Source organism: Malus domestica, chromosome 02, assembly GCF_042453785.1.
Source record: "Malus domestica chromosome 02, GDT2T_hap1".
NCBI lineage: Eukaryota > Viridiplantae > Streptophyta > Magnoliopsida > Rosales > Rosaceae > Malus > Malus domestica.
Window position 1 is genome coordinate 4,767,639 of NC_091662.1, and position 20,171 is coordinate 4,787,809.

The 20,171-nt window shown below is 39.5% G+C and overlaps 3 protein-coding genes across 10 annotated transcripts; 1 reads left to right on the forward strand and 2 right to left on the reverse strand.

Annotated features, from left to right (window-relative positions):
• Nucleotides 1–130: 130 nt before the first annotated feature.
• LOC103449600 (CRS2-associated factor 1, chloroplastic-like) lies at nt 131–3,294 on the reverse strand. Its single transcript, XM_008388933.4, has 5 exons — nt 2,243–3,294; nt 1,896–2,023; nt 1,527–1,752; nt 1,299–1,426; nt 131–1,193 (listed from the first exon to the last, which is right to left on the reverse strand). The coding sequence occupies exons 1-5, from the start codon at nt 3,096–3,098 to the stop codon at nt 198–200; spliced, it is 2,334 nt and encodes a 777-aa protein (XP_008387155.2). The 5' UTR covers nt 3,099–3,294; the 3' UTR covers nt 131–197.
• A 1,532-nt stretch (nt 3,295–4,826) lies between these two features.
• LOC103426645 (probable glycosyltransferase At3g07620) lies at nt 4,827–8,667 on the forward strand. 2 transcript variants are annotated; one of them, XM_008364726.4, is made up of 5 exons: nt 4,827–5,087; nt 5,688–6,542; nt 6,630–6,760; nt 7,020–7,374; nt 7,490–8,667. In XM_008364726.4, the coding sequence occupies exons 2-5, from the start codon at nt 5,709–5,711 to the stop codon at nt 8,156–8,158; spliced, it is 1,989 nt and encodes a 662-aa protein (XP_008362948.2). In that variant the 5' UTR covers nt 4,827–5,087; nt 5,688–5,708; the 3' UTR covers nt 8,159–8,667. The 2 variants fall into 2 exon arrangements, with proteins under 2 accessions (XP_008362948.2, XP_017185382.2); XM_017329893.3 differs by having other exon boundaries at nt 5,024–5,179.
• LOC103426724 (putative disease resistance protein RGA3) lies at nt 8,532–19,692 on the reverse strand. Of its 7 annotated transcripts, none has more exons than XM_070814148.1 (15): nt 18,438–19,685; nt 14,374–16,651; nt 14,052–14,196; nt 13,586–13,865; nt 13,039–13,168; nt 12,476–12,893; nt 11,938–12,039; nt 11,737–11,849; nt 11,401–11,612; nt 10,135–11,312; nt 9,938–10,052; nt 9,670–9,834; nt 9,451–9,576; nt 9,305–9,370; nt 8,532–9,214 (listed from the first exon to the last, which is right to left on the reverse strand). In XM_070814148.1, the coding sequence occupies exons 1-3, from the start codon at nt 19,578–19,580 to the stop codon at nt 14,159–14,161; spliced, it is 3,459 nt and encodes a 1,152-aa protein (XP_070670249.1). In that variant the 5' UTR covers nt 19,581–19,685; the 3' UTR covers nt 8,532–9,214; nt 9,305–9,370; nt 9,451–9,576; nt 9,670–9,834; nt 9,938–10,052; nt 10,135–11,312; nt 11,401–11,612; nt 11,737–11,849; nt 11,938–12,039; nt 12,476–12,893; nt 13,039–13,168; nt 13,586–13,865; nt 14,052–14,158. The 7 variants fall into 7 exon arrangements, with proteins under 7 accessions (XP_070670249.1, XP_028966084.1, XP_028966097.1 ...); XM_029110251.2 differs by having other exon boundaries at nt 9,938–10,047; nt 11,401–11,618; XM_029110264.2 differs by having other exon boundaries at nt 9,938–10,047; nt 11,401–11,618; nt 13,039–13,140; nt 13,586–14,196; nt 18,438–19,692.
• Between the last annotated feature and the right edge of the window lie 479 nt (nt 19,693–20,171).

The following is a 20,171-nucleotide window of genomic DNA, read 5'->3' on the forward strand; positions in this document are numbered from 1 at the left end:
TCAATATTGTCCCCAACTTCCCGGTTCTCACCTCTGCAGTCCAATACATGTGGGGTTTTGTGTTTTCAAGAATAAAATAACAGAAATTGAGATCTGAAATGGGAAGTGAACTAAGATGGAGAGGAAGTCATGTGGGATAATGTGTCATATTTTATCACCAAAAGCTGTGTTAACATTCATAAATACATCTCAGGAACTCATGCTAATAGCTTAGCAAGTTCATCAACTCTCAAACTTCCCTGTGGTACAACATTATCTAGTAGATTTTCACCAAAATCTCTTGTCCTTTGAACTTTACTACCCTTCTTCTGAATCTTCTCACTTCCTCTCTTCACAGAAACTGTTATCTCTTTCACTTCTGAATCCCCGCCATCTTGTTTCACAACCTTTACTCTCTTTAAAACTGCTACTTTCTTGGGTCGTTGATGCTTAAACACCGGGCCAGGGGGAGCAGACTGCGCTAAGGCAACTGACCGTTGATAAATAATATCGGCATCCAGGGATGACTCGTCTAAAATAAGTGCACTCCCTCTACCAATAGCTTCATTCAAGAGTAACAGCACATTTTCTGTACAAGGTGCACTCACTTTTGCTGGCACACTAAGAATTTGTGAGCCTGCCGAAGCATCTTGAGGATTCTCGTCACTTCCAGGACCTGCCGTGATGGAATCCAACTTTGTTTCAGCACTTTCAACAGGCACTGCCATAGTCCCAGACCCCATGACTGCAGTTGGTGATGCTTCATCAGCACAGCCTGCGTTAGCCAACATGGGCTCAATTTCAGATGTATGGGGCGTAGTTTTTGACTTATCATCAGCATAGTGGATATTGTCTGGTATGGTTGAGCTGTTATCGGAATTCATTTTAGCTTCTGATTTATTGTTTATATAGCCTTCAACATCTGAAATGGGTTTGGTTTCAGAGGTTCCTCCAACAGTAGAAGCCCTATCAACCCTATCAACTGTGACACGTGGCTCAACATATAGTGAGGGCGAGAGATCCTCACTTCCTTCTGCACCCACAACTTCAGAAGTACATGATGTTGATGCAATTGAAGTTGAATCATCAACATCAGATCCGTTGACTTCCTTGAGATCATTCTCTGGATTTAGAAGAGAAGACTTCCATTCCCGTCCCCTCCACAAAAGAATGTGCTCAAGTTCAAATGACATTAACACACAAGGGACAAGATCCTGCATTCACATGGTAAAAAATATTGCTTAACATGCTTTCTTATGAAAATAATCATTGACTTGAGAAATGTTTTGTTAAACAAAGAAACTATAAATTTTGCATACCTTTAGTTTAGCACCTATTTTTCGGTAGTCACTTCCGTTCATCCCCTGACAATTTATTCGCACTAGCTCACACTCTTCAAAGGCCTCTCTGACATTTTTTACCAATTCAGAGTATACACCATTTTTCCCTGTTAAAATCAAACAACACATTATCAGTTTATTTGGGGCCAAACCTGAAACATTTGTATTGCCATTCTACAGATTAAATCCAAGGCATGAGCATAGTACCTAGCTTGCATATTGGTATCAGATTCCGCCCCTTCTTACGCATCTCAGATGCTTCTTCTACTGTTAGACCCTCGGGAGCCCGCTGAACCAGTCTAGGATACACAGGAGTAATAGGTCTCCAAAGCATGAGAGGAAACTTAGGCCGAGTTTTATAGTTATAGTTTCTGCCTCGGAAAAGGTATATCACTCCACCTTTCCTGTAAATGATCTTCCCTCCAGTTCTTTCCTGTCAAATAATATATGATCCAAGAATAATTAACTTAAAAGAAAAACTGGAAGTAAAACACAAGGACGAGCATATTCAACTAAACTGGGAGAAAAACACATCAGCAAACCTATCCATTCCGCAATCAGCAAGGAGAAACCAACCTCTAATTGCTCGCACACATTCTCCATATCGACTGTACAAACACCTTTGCATTTAATCTTGCACACTCTCCGGCGCTTCCAGTGAGCATGTATGTTATCCAACATGTTGTGGGTCAAACCATCTCTACCTACAAATTCCAAATGAACTGATTCAGTAACCAGAAACTCATAACCTTTCTTAATATTTTCCTGCATTTTGAAGCTTTAAAGTCGAAAACTTTCATCAACGAAAACCCAAATCGAAACGCTCTCCAATTTCACAATTCTCGTTAAGTAGCAATCGAATGAATCAAAATCCGAAATGAAGGCTATAAAAAACAAAGGAAGAAGATTATCTATAGATATACCCATATTCAACTGCCTCTTGGTTTTGATGCACCCTTTAACTAATTCCTTAACTTCCTCTACTGTCAGCGGCTCCCCCAAAATCTCCTCCCTGGACTTCACATACTTAGGACCCGACCCTGCCAAATACGGACCCGGAGATTGCACCGGCTTAACCCCCTTCTTGTGCGGCGGAGGCAGCTGGAAAGAGTCGAATTCCTTCAGTTTCTTCTTGCTTGCTGGCAACGGGGCCCGACCCGTCCATGGCCGGTCCATCGTGGTGGGCCCAAATGGTAAGAACGGCGGTTCCCGGAGCTTAATGGGCTTGATTTTAGGAGTCTCGGTGTAGCTGTACTTGAATTCAAAAGGGGCTCCGTCGATGACGTAAGAAAGCCCATCGTCGCGGATGGAAATGTCGGCTTTTCTGTCGACTGCCGGCTTTTTCTCCCTCAAAATTTTCGAGACCTTCGTGGGTCTTATGATTCGGCGAAATGCCGGGTGCGAATCGTTAGGGTTAGGGTTTTTGGAGTACTTGGATTTCTTGCCTGGGATTGAAGGGCTCGAGGGATACGACGGCGTGCCGATGGATTTAAATGTTTCGCTACTCGTCGTGGCGTTGGCAGCGGCGGTGGTGGTGTCAGTGGCAGAGTCGGAAAGAGTGGCAATTCTGGTGGCGGACTCGAATCGACGCTCCCGGCGAATATCGTCCTCGATTTCTTGCTGGGCCCTCCGGCGCTGGTTGAATTTCTCAGCGTTGGCGTTGTTCCACCGCGCTAATCGGACCTCCGTTGGCAGGCGGTTCTGAGCCGCGTTGTGGGTGGGGCTCGGGTTCAATAGTGGCGCGAAAATCGGACAGGAAGTGGGCAAATTCAGCGCCATTTCTTGCTGGGTTCCTCAAATTGAAGCCGAAAGCTTCAAACTTTTAGCAGATAGGAGTCCTTTTTGCTGGGTTCTGGATGCATATCAGTTAAACGACGTCGCAGCAGCTGACAGTAGGGGGCTTTCAAAGTGAGAGTTTTGCAGGGAAGAATTGAGAGAGAGAGAGGAGAGAGAGGGGGGTTTAAGGTTTAACCCGCGGCGCTAACTGCCAACGGCCATGTTCCTTCGAGCGCGATAACTAATTGAACGACGTGCCGTTTGACGAAAAAGTGGCTTTCACCGTAGTACTCCAGCTTGGTAGTTTCCGCAGCCGGTCAGGTGTCACATCCTGTCCGGGCTCCCACCACATTTAGGGCTCGACTTTACCGTATCACGATATTATTCGTTTTGGACCTCGATCACGCCCTCACATTTTTATTTCTAGGAGCTCACACGAGAACTTTCCAGTGGGTTACCTATCATGTGATTGAAGCCAGTGAACACCCAAATGGGAATTTATATAAGGCTTACAAAATCCACTTTCACGCTTAACTTCGGAGTTTCAATGGAACCCGAAGCCAGTAAGCTCCCAAATGGGAATTTACATATAAGACTTACAAGATCCACTCCCCTGGAATATGTGGGATGTTACAATCAACCTCCCTTAGGGGCCTAACGTCCTCGTCGGCACACTTCCAGCCAATACTTCGGAGTTCCAATGGAACCCGAAGCCAGTGAGCTCCCAAAAGGCATCGGGCTAGGTAAAGATGAGAATTTACATATAAAGCTTACAAGATCCACTCCCCTAGACGATGTGGGATGTTACACCAAGGTTGAGCGTGGGATTTGACGGTGGACTTAAAAAGTTACCTACAGATACTTTATGTCTAATTATTTTGGATAATGCTTGCATTCTCTGTATTACCACAACTGCTATCACAAAGTTAGCCGATATTTATTTCCCAGATACAATCATTACTTCCTCTTCGAAAAAAGAAGTTCACGACACGTAGGCCTTCGTAGATACAGCAAGGTTTCTTTGGCAGTCCCGTTAAACCCCTAATTTAAGGGCTTGTTTGGTACCTTCGTAGATTCCATTTTCTGTTTTTAAAACTAATGATTACTATTACCAACTAACTTAACTATATTTATAATTTTGAAAAACTATAAATTGTATATTTAAAAAAATACCAACATCCCATTAACTAAAGTACTCAAAAACAATGATTGATTCCTTTTATTTGATCTTGTAAAGTGTTTAGATCAATACCTGCAGCACTCCTCTCTGCTCTGAGGGTTCTGGTTATAATCCAGAAACGATTCGTGTATATATTTCACAAAAACGTAAAATTAAAATAGGTGATAAAGTTGTTGAAAGACATGAAAATAAAAGTATTGTTTTAAAAAATTTATCTCGATAAGATATGCCTTATTTGCAGAATGCCTGTTTATATGGCCTTCAACCCGTTAAGAGTGTCTTCACGAATGAATGTAGGAGAGATATTTGAATGCTTGCTCGAGTTAGCGAGGGATCTGCTAGATAAACATTATCAACTAACACCTTTTGATGAGAGATATGAACCAGAGAGTTTGAAAACACTAAATTCTCTCATCTCTCTCATTCCCTGTTTTCTTATTTGAACCGTAGCGGTCACGTCAATATTTTGACTTGATTTTTATCTTAAAAAAAATCAAAAGAAAAGTGAGGAAAATGAAAAGAAAAAAAACAGGGGAGGGAACTAAATAGGAGGGGCCTACTGTCTGTTTCCTGTCGCCAATGTATACGGTTTTGCAGTGCGTAAAGCTCATGGATGACGAAAGAGTGGCTTCACCGTAAATACTAGGAAACAGAAAGGGCGTTTTAGCTGTACCCTGCCGCTTCCACTTCCAGCGTGGAGTATTCTGAGATTATAATAATTTGGCCAAGCAGTTGCAGAAGCAGTAGCAGTTTTAGTTGACCGAAGGCTACAGAGATCTCTTCTGAAGTCGGAGCTCCCCCATTCATTCAAGGTTCTCAATGCAACCAGTGATTCTAATTCCTCAATTGATCTTGTGAAGTCTTTAAATTTATGGGGGTTTTTTCTCAAATTTAAGCATATTAGGTAGGCTGCTTTTTAAATCATAAATCTTTCCTGTTCTGAAATCTGAATTTGGAAAAGTTATGTAATTTCTTGATGGGATGCATAAAGATTTCTGGGTTTTTGTGGTAAATGTATAATCTTTCTTCCAGCTTTTGAAGTGTGTTCAAAACAGTGAGTCAAATCCTCGTTGGGTTTTGTAAAGTCTTTAAATTTATGGGGTTTTTTTTTTCAAAAATTTAATATAGTGGGTAGGCTGCTACTAAAAGGACGAACCCAAGCTAACAAAGCTCCCTCTTTGCGAGAGTGGGGAACGTCTACTGCGCCCTTATCTTTGCTTTGTAAAAGTGCTGTTTTCTCGACTTGAACCCGCGACCTTTGAGTCACCTTTCCGCTGCGTCAAGGCTCGTTACGAAAATTCTAAATCCTTTCCTGTTTTGGATTTGGCAATATTTGTGTAATTTCTTGATGGCATGTATTATGTGTATGGATATCGTAGTTTTTGTGGTAAATGTATAATCTTTTGTTTCAGCTGTTGTGCATTTTGTATGATATGGATGCTGCTGCTGCTCGAACCCAGAGATTTTGGAACATTGGAATCCGGAGGCTGCTGTTAGTAATCGGCTGGGCGGTTGCCATTGTAGTTGTATCCCAGTGTTTTGAGCTTCCCTATGACACAACCTTTTTCTTTTTCCCTGCTGACATTGGTTCAATTTCAACAGCCACAATGTTTGCCAATGTTGGTAGCTCAAACATGTCAAAGTCTGGCAAGTTTAGTGTTGGTGGTGTAGAGGGCCTGGTGGGTAATGACACTGAAGTTTCCGATTCGGAGGAAGAAACTAGGCATGGGAATGATACGAGACAACAGACCTGGGTGTATGGATTAGCACTAGGTAATGACAGCAGTTCGACCGGGGAGTCCATGTTAGAGAATAATGTAACACTTGGAAAGAGTTATCCGGTGGGAACGGGTGGAAATGAAGATGGTATCTTTATCCGGGGAAAGACAGATTTTGAAAATGGTTACTTACAGACAGCTAATGAATCAGTTGACGGTTACAGGGAAGACAACGACCCTGGAATCAGCTCTGGTTTGAAGGTTAATGAAGTTAGAAATGAAGTTGGTCTTGTACCAGTTGTATCACAAGAAAGCTCTACAAAGAGACCGGAAAACTTGAATGTAGATTCAAAGGGCAATGTCGAACAAAATACAGAAACCCAAATTGATCACCAGAAGATTGAGCTACAGCAACCTGTTTCAGTCACCTTGGACGATAATTCTACAATGACTGTAGATTCTGTACTAAGGAAGTGGAATCGACGACCAACATCAATATCACAGATAAACTCATTATTGCTTCAAAGTGCTGTTTCTTCTCGTTCAATGGTATGAATTTAATTTTGAGGTTCCAATTTGGGAAACGAGAAATGAGTTAGATTTCCAGATCCTCACTTGTACTTTTATTGGCACTAGAAACTGCGGAGGTACTCAGCACGTGATCGTGAACTACAATCTGCAAAACTGGAGATTGAGAATGCTCCCATCATAAGGGACAATGCAGGACTTAGTGCTTCTGTTTTCCGAAATCTCTCCAAATTTATAAGGTGAGCCAATTTGTCTGTCCACTCCGTATGTGCATCTAGTAAATGCTTTATATTGTTTTCTCTTTATGATTGCTTGTAAACCGCTTCAATTGTGTCTGTATATAAATATGGGGCTTTTCAAATATCTGCTTAACGTTGAAGCTTATCATCTCTATAGTCTATACAGATATGGAATCCTTCGAGTGTAAAATTTTTGAAATGTAAGCTTCTTTTTGGAAACCCGTGACAATCTTGAGATTTTATTTGTACTCTACTGCAGGAGTTATGACTTGATGGGGCACATGCTCAAAGTTTACATCTACAGTGAAGGTGAAAAGCCGGTATTCCATCAGCCTTTGATGAGAGGCATCTATGCCTCAGAAGGCTGGTTTATGAAACTAATTGAAGGAAATAAAAAATTTGTTGTGAGGGACCCCAAGAAAGCTCATTTATTCTATTTACCTTTCGATTCGCATATGCTAAGGTTGACTATTCCTAGACACTCTATCCATGGTAAGAGTAAGACAGTCCTAGAAGAAGTTTTGCAGAGCTACGTTGGTTTAATTTCTAGAAAGTATCCTTTCTGGAATAGAACGAAAGGGGCAGATCATTTTCTTGTTGCTTGTCATGACTGGGTATGATTCTCATGCATCAATCTAGTTTCTATTTCATACTGATGAGGTCCTATGGATTATAGACTATCTTCAATCGATGCCTTAATCTAATACATCCTTGTTATTGGAATTTCAGGCCCCCAAGCTCACAAAACAGTGCATGAAGAATTGCATCAGGTCTCTTTGCAACGCACATGTCGATAGAGAATTCGAAATTGGCAAGGACACCAGTCTACCTGTGACATATATACGTTCCGTGGAGAATCCTCTTCAGGATCTTGGAGGAAAACCTGCTTCAGAAAGATCTATCCTGGCCTTCTTTGCCGGGGGCTTGCATGGCTATCTCCGACCAATCCTGCTACACTACTGGGCAAACAAAGAACCCGACATGAAAATCTTTGGCCCAATGCCGCATGATATTGAAGGCAAAAGAATGTATAGGGAATACATGAAGAGCAGCAAGTTTTGCATATGTGCCAGGGGTTACGAGGTCCACACGCCTCGAATAGTTGAGGCCATATTCTACGAGTGTGTGCCAGTCATCATATCAGACAGTTACATGCCTCCTTTCTTTGAAGTATTTAATTGGGAGGCATTTGCAGTTTTCATACAAGAGAGGGACATCCCCAATTTGAGAAACATTCTGCTCTCAATCCCGGAAGACAAGTACCTTACAATGATGTCGAGAATAAAAATGGTGCAACAACATTTCTTCTGGCACAAGAAACCCAAGAAGTACGACTTATTTCATATGGTACTTCATTCAGTCTGGTACAACAGAATTCTTCAGTTAAAAACCAGATGAAGATGCGAGTTTTTCAGGTTCTTTGATGCTAAAAAAGAAGACCGGTGAGTGCAGATTAAAAGGTTTCTGTAAACAAGCAGCAAAGAAAGAGATACACAGAAACCACACTGACTACTGAATCTTTTGCCACTGAAATTGAATTTGAAGCTACCAGAGGGATTCATTCAAGTACAAGGAAATGGTCGTCGGATTGTCATTTATGGTCGTCGGATTCATTCAAGTACAATTTCAACTCCGATAGCGAGGACGCGTGTAAATGACCAATGGTTAGGGCCGGCCTAATCAGCTGCAGGTTTCGACCGCACAGGGTTCATAAAACTCTAAGGCCGGCCCAGCCAGCGACGTCATAATATTCACCTAAGGAAAACAATAATCTCTTGATCGAAAGTTTTTATTTCTGGTAGGACTGTATGTAGAAGAAAAGTGTACAACAACAATAATATAGAACTGGACCAAAAGTATGGACATCCAATTGAAGTTAAATAGATCAAAATGTTCACTCTTATCAATCTTAACTTAGAGTGTAATGCGACTAAAGTTTGACAGAATTTACAGTTAAAGAGAAACTAATATGAAGGCAGGCAAGAGATGTACGGTTCCCCAACCAATCTGGTAAAGCCTCCAGTCCACTAAAATCGTGTATCTTCAAAGTTGTTAGAGAAGAACCCAAGTGCTGAATTTGTATAGGCAGAGACTCGAGCTTAGGTGACCCCCACAAGTCTAATCTTTCGAGTTATGATGGAACTTGAAGGTTGAAAATCAGGAAAAGAATCGAGCTCCTCCCAAAACGCACCGATTGATATCTTTTTCAAACCAGTCAGGGAGTGTAATGATCAAAATTCTAAGAACACGAAATCTGAACGTCCTCGGGATCAAGATACCCCACTGTGCCCATGACCGATGCCACAACATGAGTCTCATTGTCACTAGGGAAAACCATGGACAGACCGAAATCTGCTATTTTTGCACCCAAGTTTTTGCTCAAGAGAATGTTGGCAATCTTTACATCTCTATGCAGAATACGTGGATTGCATCCTTTATGCAACTAATGTAGCCCTGTGAGCCAAATTTCACAATGTATAAGTTGAATTAGGCACACGAACTTACGCAAATATATTAGCGTACGAAGTAACACGCAGCACCAACCTAACGCAATATCTAATGCTATCCGATGTCTCATTTCCCAAGTTACATGTGAACTTCTATCTGCATCTGCAACCATTAACGTGACACTTCAATATTTTGAAACCCTCTGCTGGAGGACAATGTTTATAAAATATAGAACTACGTACCTGAGAGATGTTCTCTTATATTTCCGTTAGGCATGTATTTGTATACAAGTGCCAAGTTGTCGGTATCATCACAGTATTCAATAAATGAGGCCAAGTTTCTAGATGGATTCTGATGAGGAGCTCAACCTGCAGCGATAAGGAACTCATCAATTGCTAACCAACAAGAAAAGGCATTTAACTTGCATTCCAAGGAATTAAATTAAATTATAACTGTCAAACCTCTGTTTGGAACTCCCTAACTCGTTGTGATGACGATGGAGAAAGTATTTTAACCGCAACTTGAGTACCATCCCTCAGGTAGCCATGGTAAACAATCCCAAATCCACCTTTCCCGATTTCAGTTTGAAATTTTTTGGTGTATTTTAGAACCTCATCATAAGTGAACTGACAAAATACATGAGTTATGACTAAGTGAATAGGAATACCACTACACCATAGTAGCGGCGTTGGTTCTAACTAAATAAGTATCAAGGGTATAAAATGGTACCTGGTTTTCTTTTTCTTCTAAACTTCCATACCAGTATGAGCACTATAACTAGGAGGGCCACTGCTGATAATAATGGACCAAGTATTGGACCAAATTGCACTTGCTTGAATCTTAGCTAAAAAAGAACTTATAAGCAGATAGAAAATATAAATCTGAAGGATGCAATACAATTCGCTTTTGTTAAAGAAAATACTAACCTATTTGGCGCTCTCCATGAAAGAAACTTGCACAGAGTAGTGAGACGAGGAAACCAGTTGAGATCTTCATCTCTCTGTCTCATTGCAGCCTATGAACTACCTGGCATTTAAAACGTGTGATAATGTCCCAATAAAAAAAAACAGAAAAACGTATATGACAGTGTGGATTTGTAATTTCATGCTGCACAACTTGCACAGTACATACATGATCCTTATTACATGGAGATGCTTAGTCTGCGACAATCAATGGATCATGCAATGTTCAGACCAAATCCACACTGCAATCTCCTAAAATCCTTCGAAATAAAATAGTTGTAAAATCCCTCTGCAGGAATTCAGGATTAACCCACTCCACTTTGTGGACAAGATCATCACTTTCTATGATTGCAGGTTGTCCAGTAAAACTATGAACATCAAATTTCTTTATTCAACCATTATAACATCGTGTACCTTCAAAGTTGTTAGAGAAGTACCCAAGTGCTGAATTTGTATAGGCAGAGGCTCGAGCCTAGGCGACCCCCACAAGTCTAATCTTTCGAGTTGTGATGGAACTTGAAGGTTGAAAAGCAGGGAAAGAATCGAGCTCCTCCCAAAACGCACCGATTGACATCTTTTCAAACCAGTCAGGGAGTGTAATGATCAAAATTCTAAGAACACGAAATCTAAATATACCCGGGATCAAGATACCCCACTATGCCCATGACCGATGCCACAACATGAGTCTCATTGTCACTAGGGAAAACCATGGACATACTGAAATCTGCTATTTTTGCATCCAAGTTTTCACTTAAGAGAATGTTGGCAATCTTTACATCTCTATGCAGAATACGTGGATTGCATCCTTTATGCAAGTAATGTAGCCCTATGAGCCAAATTTTACAAGGCACATGAACTTACACAAATATATTAGCGTACAAAGTAACACGCAACACCAACCTAACGCAATATCTAATGCTATCCAATGTCTCATATCCCAAGTTACATGTGAGCTTCTATCTGCATCTGCAACCATGTGATGGAGGACAATGCTTATAAAACATAGAACTACATACCTGAGAGATATTCTCTTAGGTTTCCGTTAGGCAAGTACTCGTATATAAATGCCAAGTTGTCGGTATCATCACAGTATCCAATAAATGAGGCCAAGTTTCTAGATGGATTCTGGTCAGGAGCTCAACCTGCAGCGATAAGGAACTCATCAATCTCTAACCAACGAGACAAGGCATTTAACTTGCATTCCAAGGAATTAAATTATAACCATCAAACCTCTGTTTGGAACTCCCTAACTCCTTGCAATGACGATGGAGAAAGTATTTTAACCGCAACTTGAGTGCCATCTTTCAAGTAGCCATGGTATACAATCCCAAATCCTCCTTTCCCGATTTTAGTTTGAAATTTTTCGGTGTTTTCTAAAACCTCGTCGTAAGTGAACTGGGACTTCTTTGATGCTACAGGTGTTTAGTTATGTTTTTCTCCATCTGCAGCTTAAGCAGACAAAAAGATATGAGTTCTGACATAGTGGATAGGATCATAGGAATACCACTAAACCATAGTAGCAGCGTTGGTTCTAACTGAATGAGTATCAAGCGTATAAAATGGTACCTGGTTTTCTTTTTCTTCTAAGCTTCCATATGAGTATGAGCACTATAACTAGAAGGAGGGCCACTGCTGATAGTTATGATCCAAGTCTTGGATCAACTTGCACTTGCTTGAATCTGAGCTAAAAAAAGAACTTATAAGCAGATAGAAAATATAAATCTGAAGGATGCAATACCATTCGCTTTTGTTAAGGAAAATGCTAACCTATTTGGCGCTCTCCATGAACGAAACTTGCACAGAGCAGTAGGATGAGGAAACCAGTTGAGATCTTCATCTCTCTTTGTCTCATTGCAGCCTATGAACTACCTGGTATTTAAAACGTGCGACAATGTCCCGATCAGAAAAACAGAAAAACGTATATGACAGTGTGAATTTGTAATTTCATGCTGCACAATACATACATGATCCTTATTACATGGAGATGCCTAGTCTATGACAATCAATGGATTAAGAAATGTTCATACTAAGAGAGCAATTTGGTCAGGCCAACGTATTTTCTAGTCAAAGCATTTCAAACATTGTTCCTGTTAGGGTTATGTGGTGTCATACAAGTCAGGCACACAACCCAAAGTATTGCACCAAAGTGATTAAATCGAAGAGAATATGGATATATACTAGCATTTAGCCTACACTGACTCACTGCACAACAGATCACACACTCATTTTTAAACCACCAAGTTTTGAACATGGGATGAATGAGATAGTTTGTAGGAACCAGCAAAGGTAAAGCGTAACTAGCTACCTAGCATGGTGCTGTCATGGAACCCGCATTTGTGGAATCCGGACATATGGAAATCACTCTATGTGAACTCTGGAATGGTGAAATAGTTTCTTCATTTGAGCCTGGAGTTCTCTCTCGATGCCTAGACACCTCTGTTTCCAAACATTGTGTTAGTTGACACAGCACAAAACCCATGGTGGCTCTATGTTGGGAGGTGGAAGTTGTGCATGCCATTGCTGTTTATAAGGCTTTCCAAACCGAATTCACACTGAAATCTCCTAAAATCCTTCGATACAAAATAGTTGTAAAATCCCTTTGCTGGAACTCAGGATTTACCCGCTCCACTATGTGGACAAGATTATCACTTTCAACGATTGCAGGTTGTCCAGTAAAACTATAAAGTCAAATTTATTTATTCAACCGTTGATAGTTATAGTACCTGCAGACCAAAAAATACTAATCATAAACCACTCATTGTTCATACATTTGTATTCATAACATTATAAAAAAGAACTTATAAGCGGATAGAAAATATAAATCTGAAGGATGCAATACCATTCGCTTTTGTTAAAGAAAATACTAACCTATTTGGCGCTCTCCATGAACGAAACTTGCACAGAGCAGTAAGACGAGGAAACCAGTTGAGATCTTCATCTCTCTTTGTCTCATTGCAGCCTATGAACTACCTAGCATTTAAAACGTGTGACAATGTCCCTATAAAAAAAACAGAAAAACGTATATGACAGTGTGGATTTGTAATTTCATGTTGCACAACTTGCACAGTACATACATGATCTTTATTACATGGAGATGTTTAGTCTGTGACAATCAATGGATCATGCAATGTTCATACTAAGAGAGCAAATTGGTCAAGCCAACATATTTTCTAGTCAAAGCATTTCAAACATTGTTCCTGTTAGGGTTATGTGGTGTCATACAAGTCAGGGACACAACCCAAAGTATTGCACCAAAGTGATTAAGTCGAGGACAATATGGATATATACTAGTATTTAGCCTTCACTGATTCATTGCACAACAGATCCCACACCCATTTTTATACCACCAAGTTTTGAACATGGGATGAATGAGATAGTTTGTAGGAACCAGCAAAGGTAAAGCGTAACTAGCTACCTAGCATGGTGCTGTCATGGAACCTGCATTTGTGGAATCTGGACATATGGAAATCACTCTATGTGAACTCTGGAATGGTGAAATAGAAACACCAGTTTCTTCATTTGAGCCTGGAGTTCTTTCTCGATGCTTAGACACCTCCGTTTCCAAACATTGTGTTAGTTGACACAGCAGAAAATCAATGGTGGCTCTATGTTGGGCGGTGGAACGTGGAAGTTGTCCATGCCATTGCTGTTTTAAGGCTTTCCAGACCGAATCCACACTGAAATCTCCTAAAATCCTTCGAAATAAAATAGTTGTAACATCCCTTTGCAGGAATTCAGGATTAACCCACTCCACTATGTGGACAAGATCATCACTTTCTATGATTGCAGGTTGTCCAGTAAAACTATAAACATCAAATTTCTTTATTCAACCATTATAACATGATAAAAAGGTCTAATAGAACAAGGAAATTTGAACATACTTTGGATCAAGATAACCAGCTGTGCCCATGATCGATGTCAGCACACGAGTCCCATTATCACTGGAAAAAACCATGGACAGACCAAAAGCTGCGCTTGCTCTCCTCTCTTAATCAATTCTCGTACTGAATTCCCTTCTGAAGTGCTCTGAAATACAAATCCAATTTATCGGTGATTAACGTATTCTAGATAATGATTCCGATTTTTCACCAGACTAATATCCCGTTTATTGCAGAAAACGAGAGCGAGTGAAGAATATTGGACAAAATATACATGGGTAATTGATTGGAAATAAAAATAAGGGCTCCAAAAAATAAAAATTACCACTGATATCTGGAATGTGAGAAATCTTTGGCCATTCTGGGCCGTCCTTGGCGCATCTTTCTTTGAGACGGGGACAACAGAAGATCACTAGCTTATGTAATTTGGTTAGGCGTTGCATAGCTTCGACCGTAGGCAGATCCATCAGATTCTCACAGTAGGAAATTTTCAACTCTGTAAGAGATGTAAGGTCGCCCAACCACTCTGGAAGAGCCTCCACACCATCGAAGCCAGAAATGGACAAAGATGTTAGACAAGTAGAGTGTTGAATTGGCTGAGGCAGAGACTTGACCTTAGGCCACCCGTATAAATTTAACTTTTCCGATGGGACCTGAAAATCCGGGAAAGAATCGAGCTCCTTGCAGAAGTTACCGATCCACAACCTTTTCAAACGAGATAGAGACTGAAGCCCCTTGGGAAAATATTGTAATTTCCCACAATTATATACATACAGAGAGGAAAGAGATTGCAAGCCGGACAAATTGTGATCCGCCAAAGATATCAAATTGTGGCAACCATCGACAGACAAATGGGTAAGAGATGTGCAGGATGCAAGCCCACTCGGTATACTTGTTAATCCATCACATGTGCTAATAGTCAGCTCAGTGAGGGACGTGAGGTTGTCTAAACTGGGAATAGCCTTTAGATTAGGACATTTCCGTATAGACATAATCTCAAGAGAGGTGGGGGTTTGTAGCCCAGGACCCGACAACGTCCTCAAATTTGGACAACGCGAGATCCACAGTGTGCGAAGACTAGTACAAGAATGGAGCCCACTCAGTATACTTGTGAATCCATTGCATTCTTCAATTCTCAATTCACGGAGGGATTTGCAACCGTTTAAAGACAAGTCCTCCTGCTGCTGCTGCTGCTGGAGAGTAGTGCTAGTCGTCGACTGTGGATTTTCCGACCCCTCAAGAGACGTACATCTTACAATAACCAATTTACGGAGTGAGGGCAGACTGTGAATTGAAGTGCATCTCAGCTTTGGGCAATCCTCAATAAAAACACTTCCAAGACTCGGCAAGTGTCCCAGTGGTGGGAGTGCTTCATAGTCCATCCAACGGATTAACTCAATCTCTGTTAAATTGATGAGCAACTCACTCATCATCCATGATGCAAATTTAGTACCCATGAAGTGCCGAATCGTCAAGCTTTTTAAGTTGGGGTGCGGTTGCAGTCCTTCAAGAATTTGGAGTCCACCAACAATATTCCCGTCAACAAAATTGCGACGTCCCCATATTAATTCCAATTTTCGTAGGTTTGCTTTTCCCGCTAAATTTGATTTCATTGCTTCTTCCTTGTCTCTCACATTTTCCAATGCTCCAATAACTAGTTGCCCTTTCAATTCATTTAACCCACCTAGCTCATCAAGTCTATGACGCCTTGCTCTATCCAAAATAAAACAAGGTAGCGTTTGCAGATGAGTCAATCTTGTCATCCCAAATGGAACTTCCTGATCCTCATCAAAATAAACATGTCTCAAGTTGATCAAATTTTCCATTTCCTCCATCTCCCTAGGAAACGTTACATGAAAGAATGTTCTTGACATTCTTAACGTCTGAAGATTATAGAGCTTGCCAATAGATTTTGGGAGTTTTTTTATTCCTGTATTAGAAATGTTGAGATACCTCAAGTGTTTCAACTTTCCAATTGAGCTGGGCAAATCCTCTATTGCAGCCCCAAATAAATTCAACGTCCGTAAAGCTCTAAACCTTTGGAAGATGTTACTAGGGACCTCCCAATCAACAAACAACGACCGCAATCTCCCAACACTCCCTTGTGGAATTCTTTCAAGTGTTGTGGAAGAAATTCGCGCAACATGCTGAATCTCAAGTGCATCATCCATCTGGTCAGAGTCCCCCATCAAGCTTTCAGATTTAAATACTTCCTCTGCAAGATCATGCACAAGATCGTGCATCTTGCATTCCGTAATAACACCGTACTCATCTTCCATAGCATCTTGAAACAAGGAGTTTTGCAATAGAATATTAAAATATTCATTGCCTATATCCTCCATGCTCATGTTGGGAGAGGAATGGAGATATCCTTGAGCCATCCAGAGTTGGACCAAGTTATCTCGTTCAATTTTAAAATCTTTTCTAAACATTGAACAATGTGCAAAACATTGTTTCAAGAATGGCGACTTCAAATTATCAAAACTTAACTTCAAAACCGACATGATTTTCTCCTCTTCATTTGGTAATTCCCGTATCTTACTTTGTAGAATTGACAACCATTCACGTGTACTATATTTAGAACGCATCACGCTTCCCAAAACCTGTTAACAAATAAATTAATAGTTTAATACTTGATTAGATCAGTTAAATACAAGTGTTAGAATAAAATCATCATGTATATAACTTAGTAATTGAAGAGTTCGTAAAGGCGGTAGTTTGAAAGAGCGTTTTGTAAAATGCAAGCCATACCTAGAAAGGTGGTAATTATTTTATAATTTACTTATTAAGTTATTATTTTATATGTATAAAAAATAAATTAGTTAATTATGGTTAAGCCACGAAACATGACATGTACTAAGAAAGGTGGTAACGCTCACCGCTTAACAGGGTTGGTGAGAAAATTCAAACTCATGCCACTACATTTTATTAACGTTTATCTCTCTCTCACATATTATTTGCCTTGATATGACATTAAAATCTATCAAATTAGTCTTCCAAATCTATCTGTCTAATTTCGTAAACATAAAACAATAGATAAATTATGTTTTTAAAAACAGTATGTACATATTTTTCGTAAAAATTAAAGATAGGTAGATTATATTCGTAAAAATAAAACGTAAATAAAATTTTTTCGTAAAAAATTAAACAATAGGTATGTTTTCATATAAAAAAAAACAATAGGTAAATTATCTTTATAAAATATAAACAATAGATAAACTAAAATTCATAAACAAAAAATAGTAGATACATCATCTTCGTTAAATTAAAGGGTTAAGTATGTGGAACCATCCAACCTTTTAAAGGTAATTTCATATTGATTTCAACCTTTTTAAACATTCCAAATAATTACCTAACATTTTGAAAGTTGGGCATATGTTAGGTCACTAAGTGTAAGTAACGACATGCACAAATAAACTGAAAGGCATGCTTAGATTTTCACTAGCACGTTAGCTATGGAGTTTTGAATTATGTAACAAACCAATTTTAGCCAAGTTAAACCCTAACTTCGCTTGGCTAAAAGGTGTAGTTTTGACAATTCAGAGCTCCATAAATGACGTGATAGTAAAAATTCGAACGTGCTCTTCAATTTATCTATTGTGTCATCATTTTACACTAGTAAAGTAACGTTATCATTTAACGTCGGTGACCTAACAAATGTCCAAATTTCAAAACATTATGTATTTGTTTAGAATATTTTAAAAAGTTGGGACCAATTTTAAATCGACCATAAAAGTTAGGTAGATTTATGTACTTGACCCTAAATTAAATAGTAGGTAAATTATAGTTGTGTGTATATATATATATATATATATATATATATATATATATACATACATTATTTTTGCAAAAATTAACAATAGGTAAATAAACAAAAAATAAATTAAAATTCAAGACACAAAAAGTAGTAGAAACATCATCTTCGTAAAATTAAACAATAGGTAAATTATTTTTGTAACATTCAAATAATTGTAATATTATAGTGTTTTTCATAAATTTATTTGCAAATGTAGAGATGAGCACTAGGAAATCTAAGTATTGTTTATTTTCTTATTCATCATGAGCCACTTAGTACTACGGTCTAGTGGTATTCCTCTTAACTTGTAAGTGAGAGGTATTCGGTTGGATTCTCGACAAAGGTAAATCTGAACCATATTATTATGGCTCACCTATTGTGAGGTTTAGCTCACTCTCCCATCCTCTTAATAGATAATATCACTTGTTATTAAAAAAATAAAAAATAAAAATAAAAACGCTTGGAGGTCACCTATCTTTTCCCATTAAACCCAAAAAACCCCCACCCATCTTTCTATTTCTATATTATGTTATTAAAATAGAATTTCAAATACAGAACAACAAAGGGGAATATAATAATATATCAATGCATACCTTTGCCACCAATGGTAAACCAGCACACTTTTTAGCTATGTCCTTTCCAATGCGCTCTTGATCTGAATTTAGAGGAAGAGCATTACCATTTGATAACGCTTCACCTTTTAATATGGACCAACAATCCTCCACTGGTAGGAACCCCAAATCACACCTCGGCATTGTCTCCGTGATTGATGCAACCTTAGCACTGCAGGTAGTAACAAGGGCAATGCTTCCGGTAGCAGAATTGAGTGCAGACAAACAATCCTTAAAACTGCTCCATAAATCCTCTTCTTCATTCCAAACATCATCGAGTATCAGCATATATCTCTTCCCTGTCAACCTTTCTTTGAGGCTATTCAACAATGCTGCCCGACTTGTAACTCCTGTCCTGTTTGAGTTAAGGGATTCTAACATCCGATTTAGAATCGAATTAACCTCAAAGGTGTTGGACACACACACCCACATTTTTTCCTGAAAATGTCTACCAATAGCATCATCATTGAATATTGATTTTGCCAAAGTCGTCTTTCCGAGTCCTCCCAATCCCACAACGGCCATAACCGAAAGGTACTCTTCCTGATTCTTGGACTCGATCAAGGTTGCAATGATATCCGACACAGTCTTCTCCCTTCCAATGATCTTTTCATCGTGACGGAAGCTTGAGACGGTTTCTCTGTTCCCCATACCTGGAGGGGTTTGATCTACTCTCCTTGCAACCAAGGGAATCCGAGATGCATCACTCTTGAGAACCACCAGTGACGCACTGATGTTCTTAATCTTGTGTGCCATCTTTTGACGAAATAAAATGGGATTGGAGAGCGAAAAGAAGTTAAGTACCTTCTTCTTCATGTGGTTTTGAATTTCTGCTTTACGCCGGAGAACTTCGTAGTTGATGTCCTCCAAGACTTCATTGGCATCATGAGCTACGTCTTTCAGTTTCTTGACCCAGTTTCTGACTGCCACGACCCGATCCTGTGGTTGGTGTGCAACATCTCCTAAGTACTCTTGAATTTCCATTAACGATTCAGAAAGCTCATCTAGTTCTTTTTTGAATCCTCGGAAAAGACTGATTTCTTGAGCAGCAAGTGAAGCAACCGACTTTAGTATTCCCTCCACCGGAAAAGTGTAGGGAACTTCTAACACCTTTGCAGCGTCCATACTCGCGCGAGAGACAATGGAGATAAGAGAAGAGCAGAGAATAGAGAAATAGATAAAGGACACAGGAAGGGTGGAGGCGTAGAGTGTTGGAAGCTGATGAATGAAAGGTCTTGACAAATTGACAATATATAGTTCATGAAACAGTGAACAATAAGAGAGGAGAAAGATCCATTACCATTACTTGTTCTTTCTGCAAAGGAGATGCTTTGCTTCGCCTTATCACTTTACATAAGCATAAAGCATAAAAGCATGAAGCTGCTTCCATCAAGCAAGACACAATGCTTGCTCACAGCCCCGCCAAAGTACAATACTTTACCCAACCATAAAGCCTAAATCTATTCCCTACACCCATTTAAAAATCTATCTATGAAGAAAAAAAAAAAACTTCATTTGGTTTCGGTCTCTCGTTAGTCAAGCTAATTGTTAGACTCATTGATTGTTTATTGTCATTTAGTACTACAGTACAGTAGTATTACTTTTCACTTGTAAGTGAAATATCTTAGATCTAAATCTTGTGGATGACGAATTCAATATCAAATTAAGTTATCAATGTGTGGCTTAGCCGAACTCTCACTCTCATAGTGTAAAATA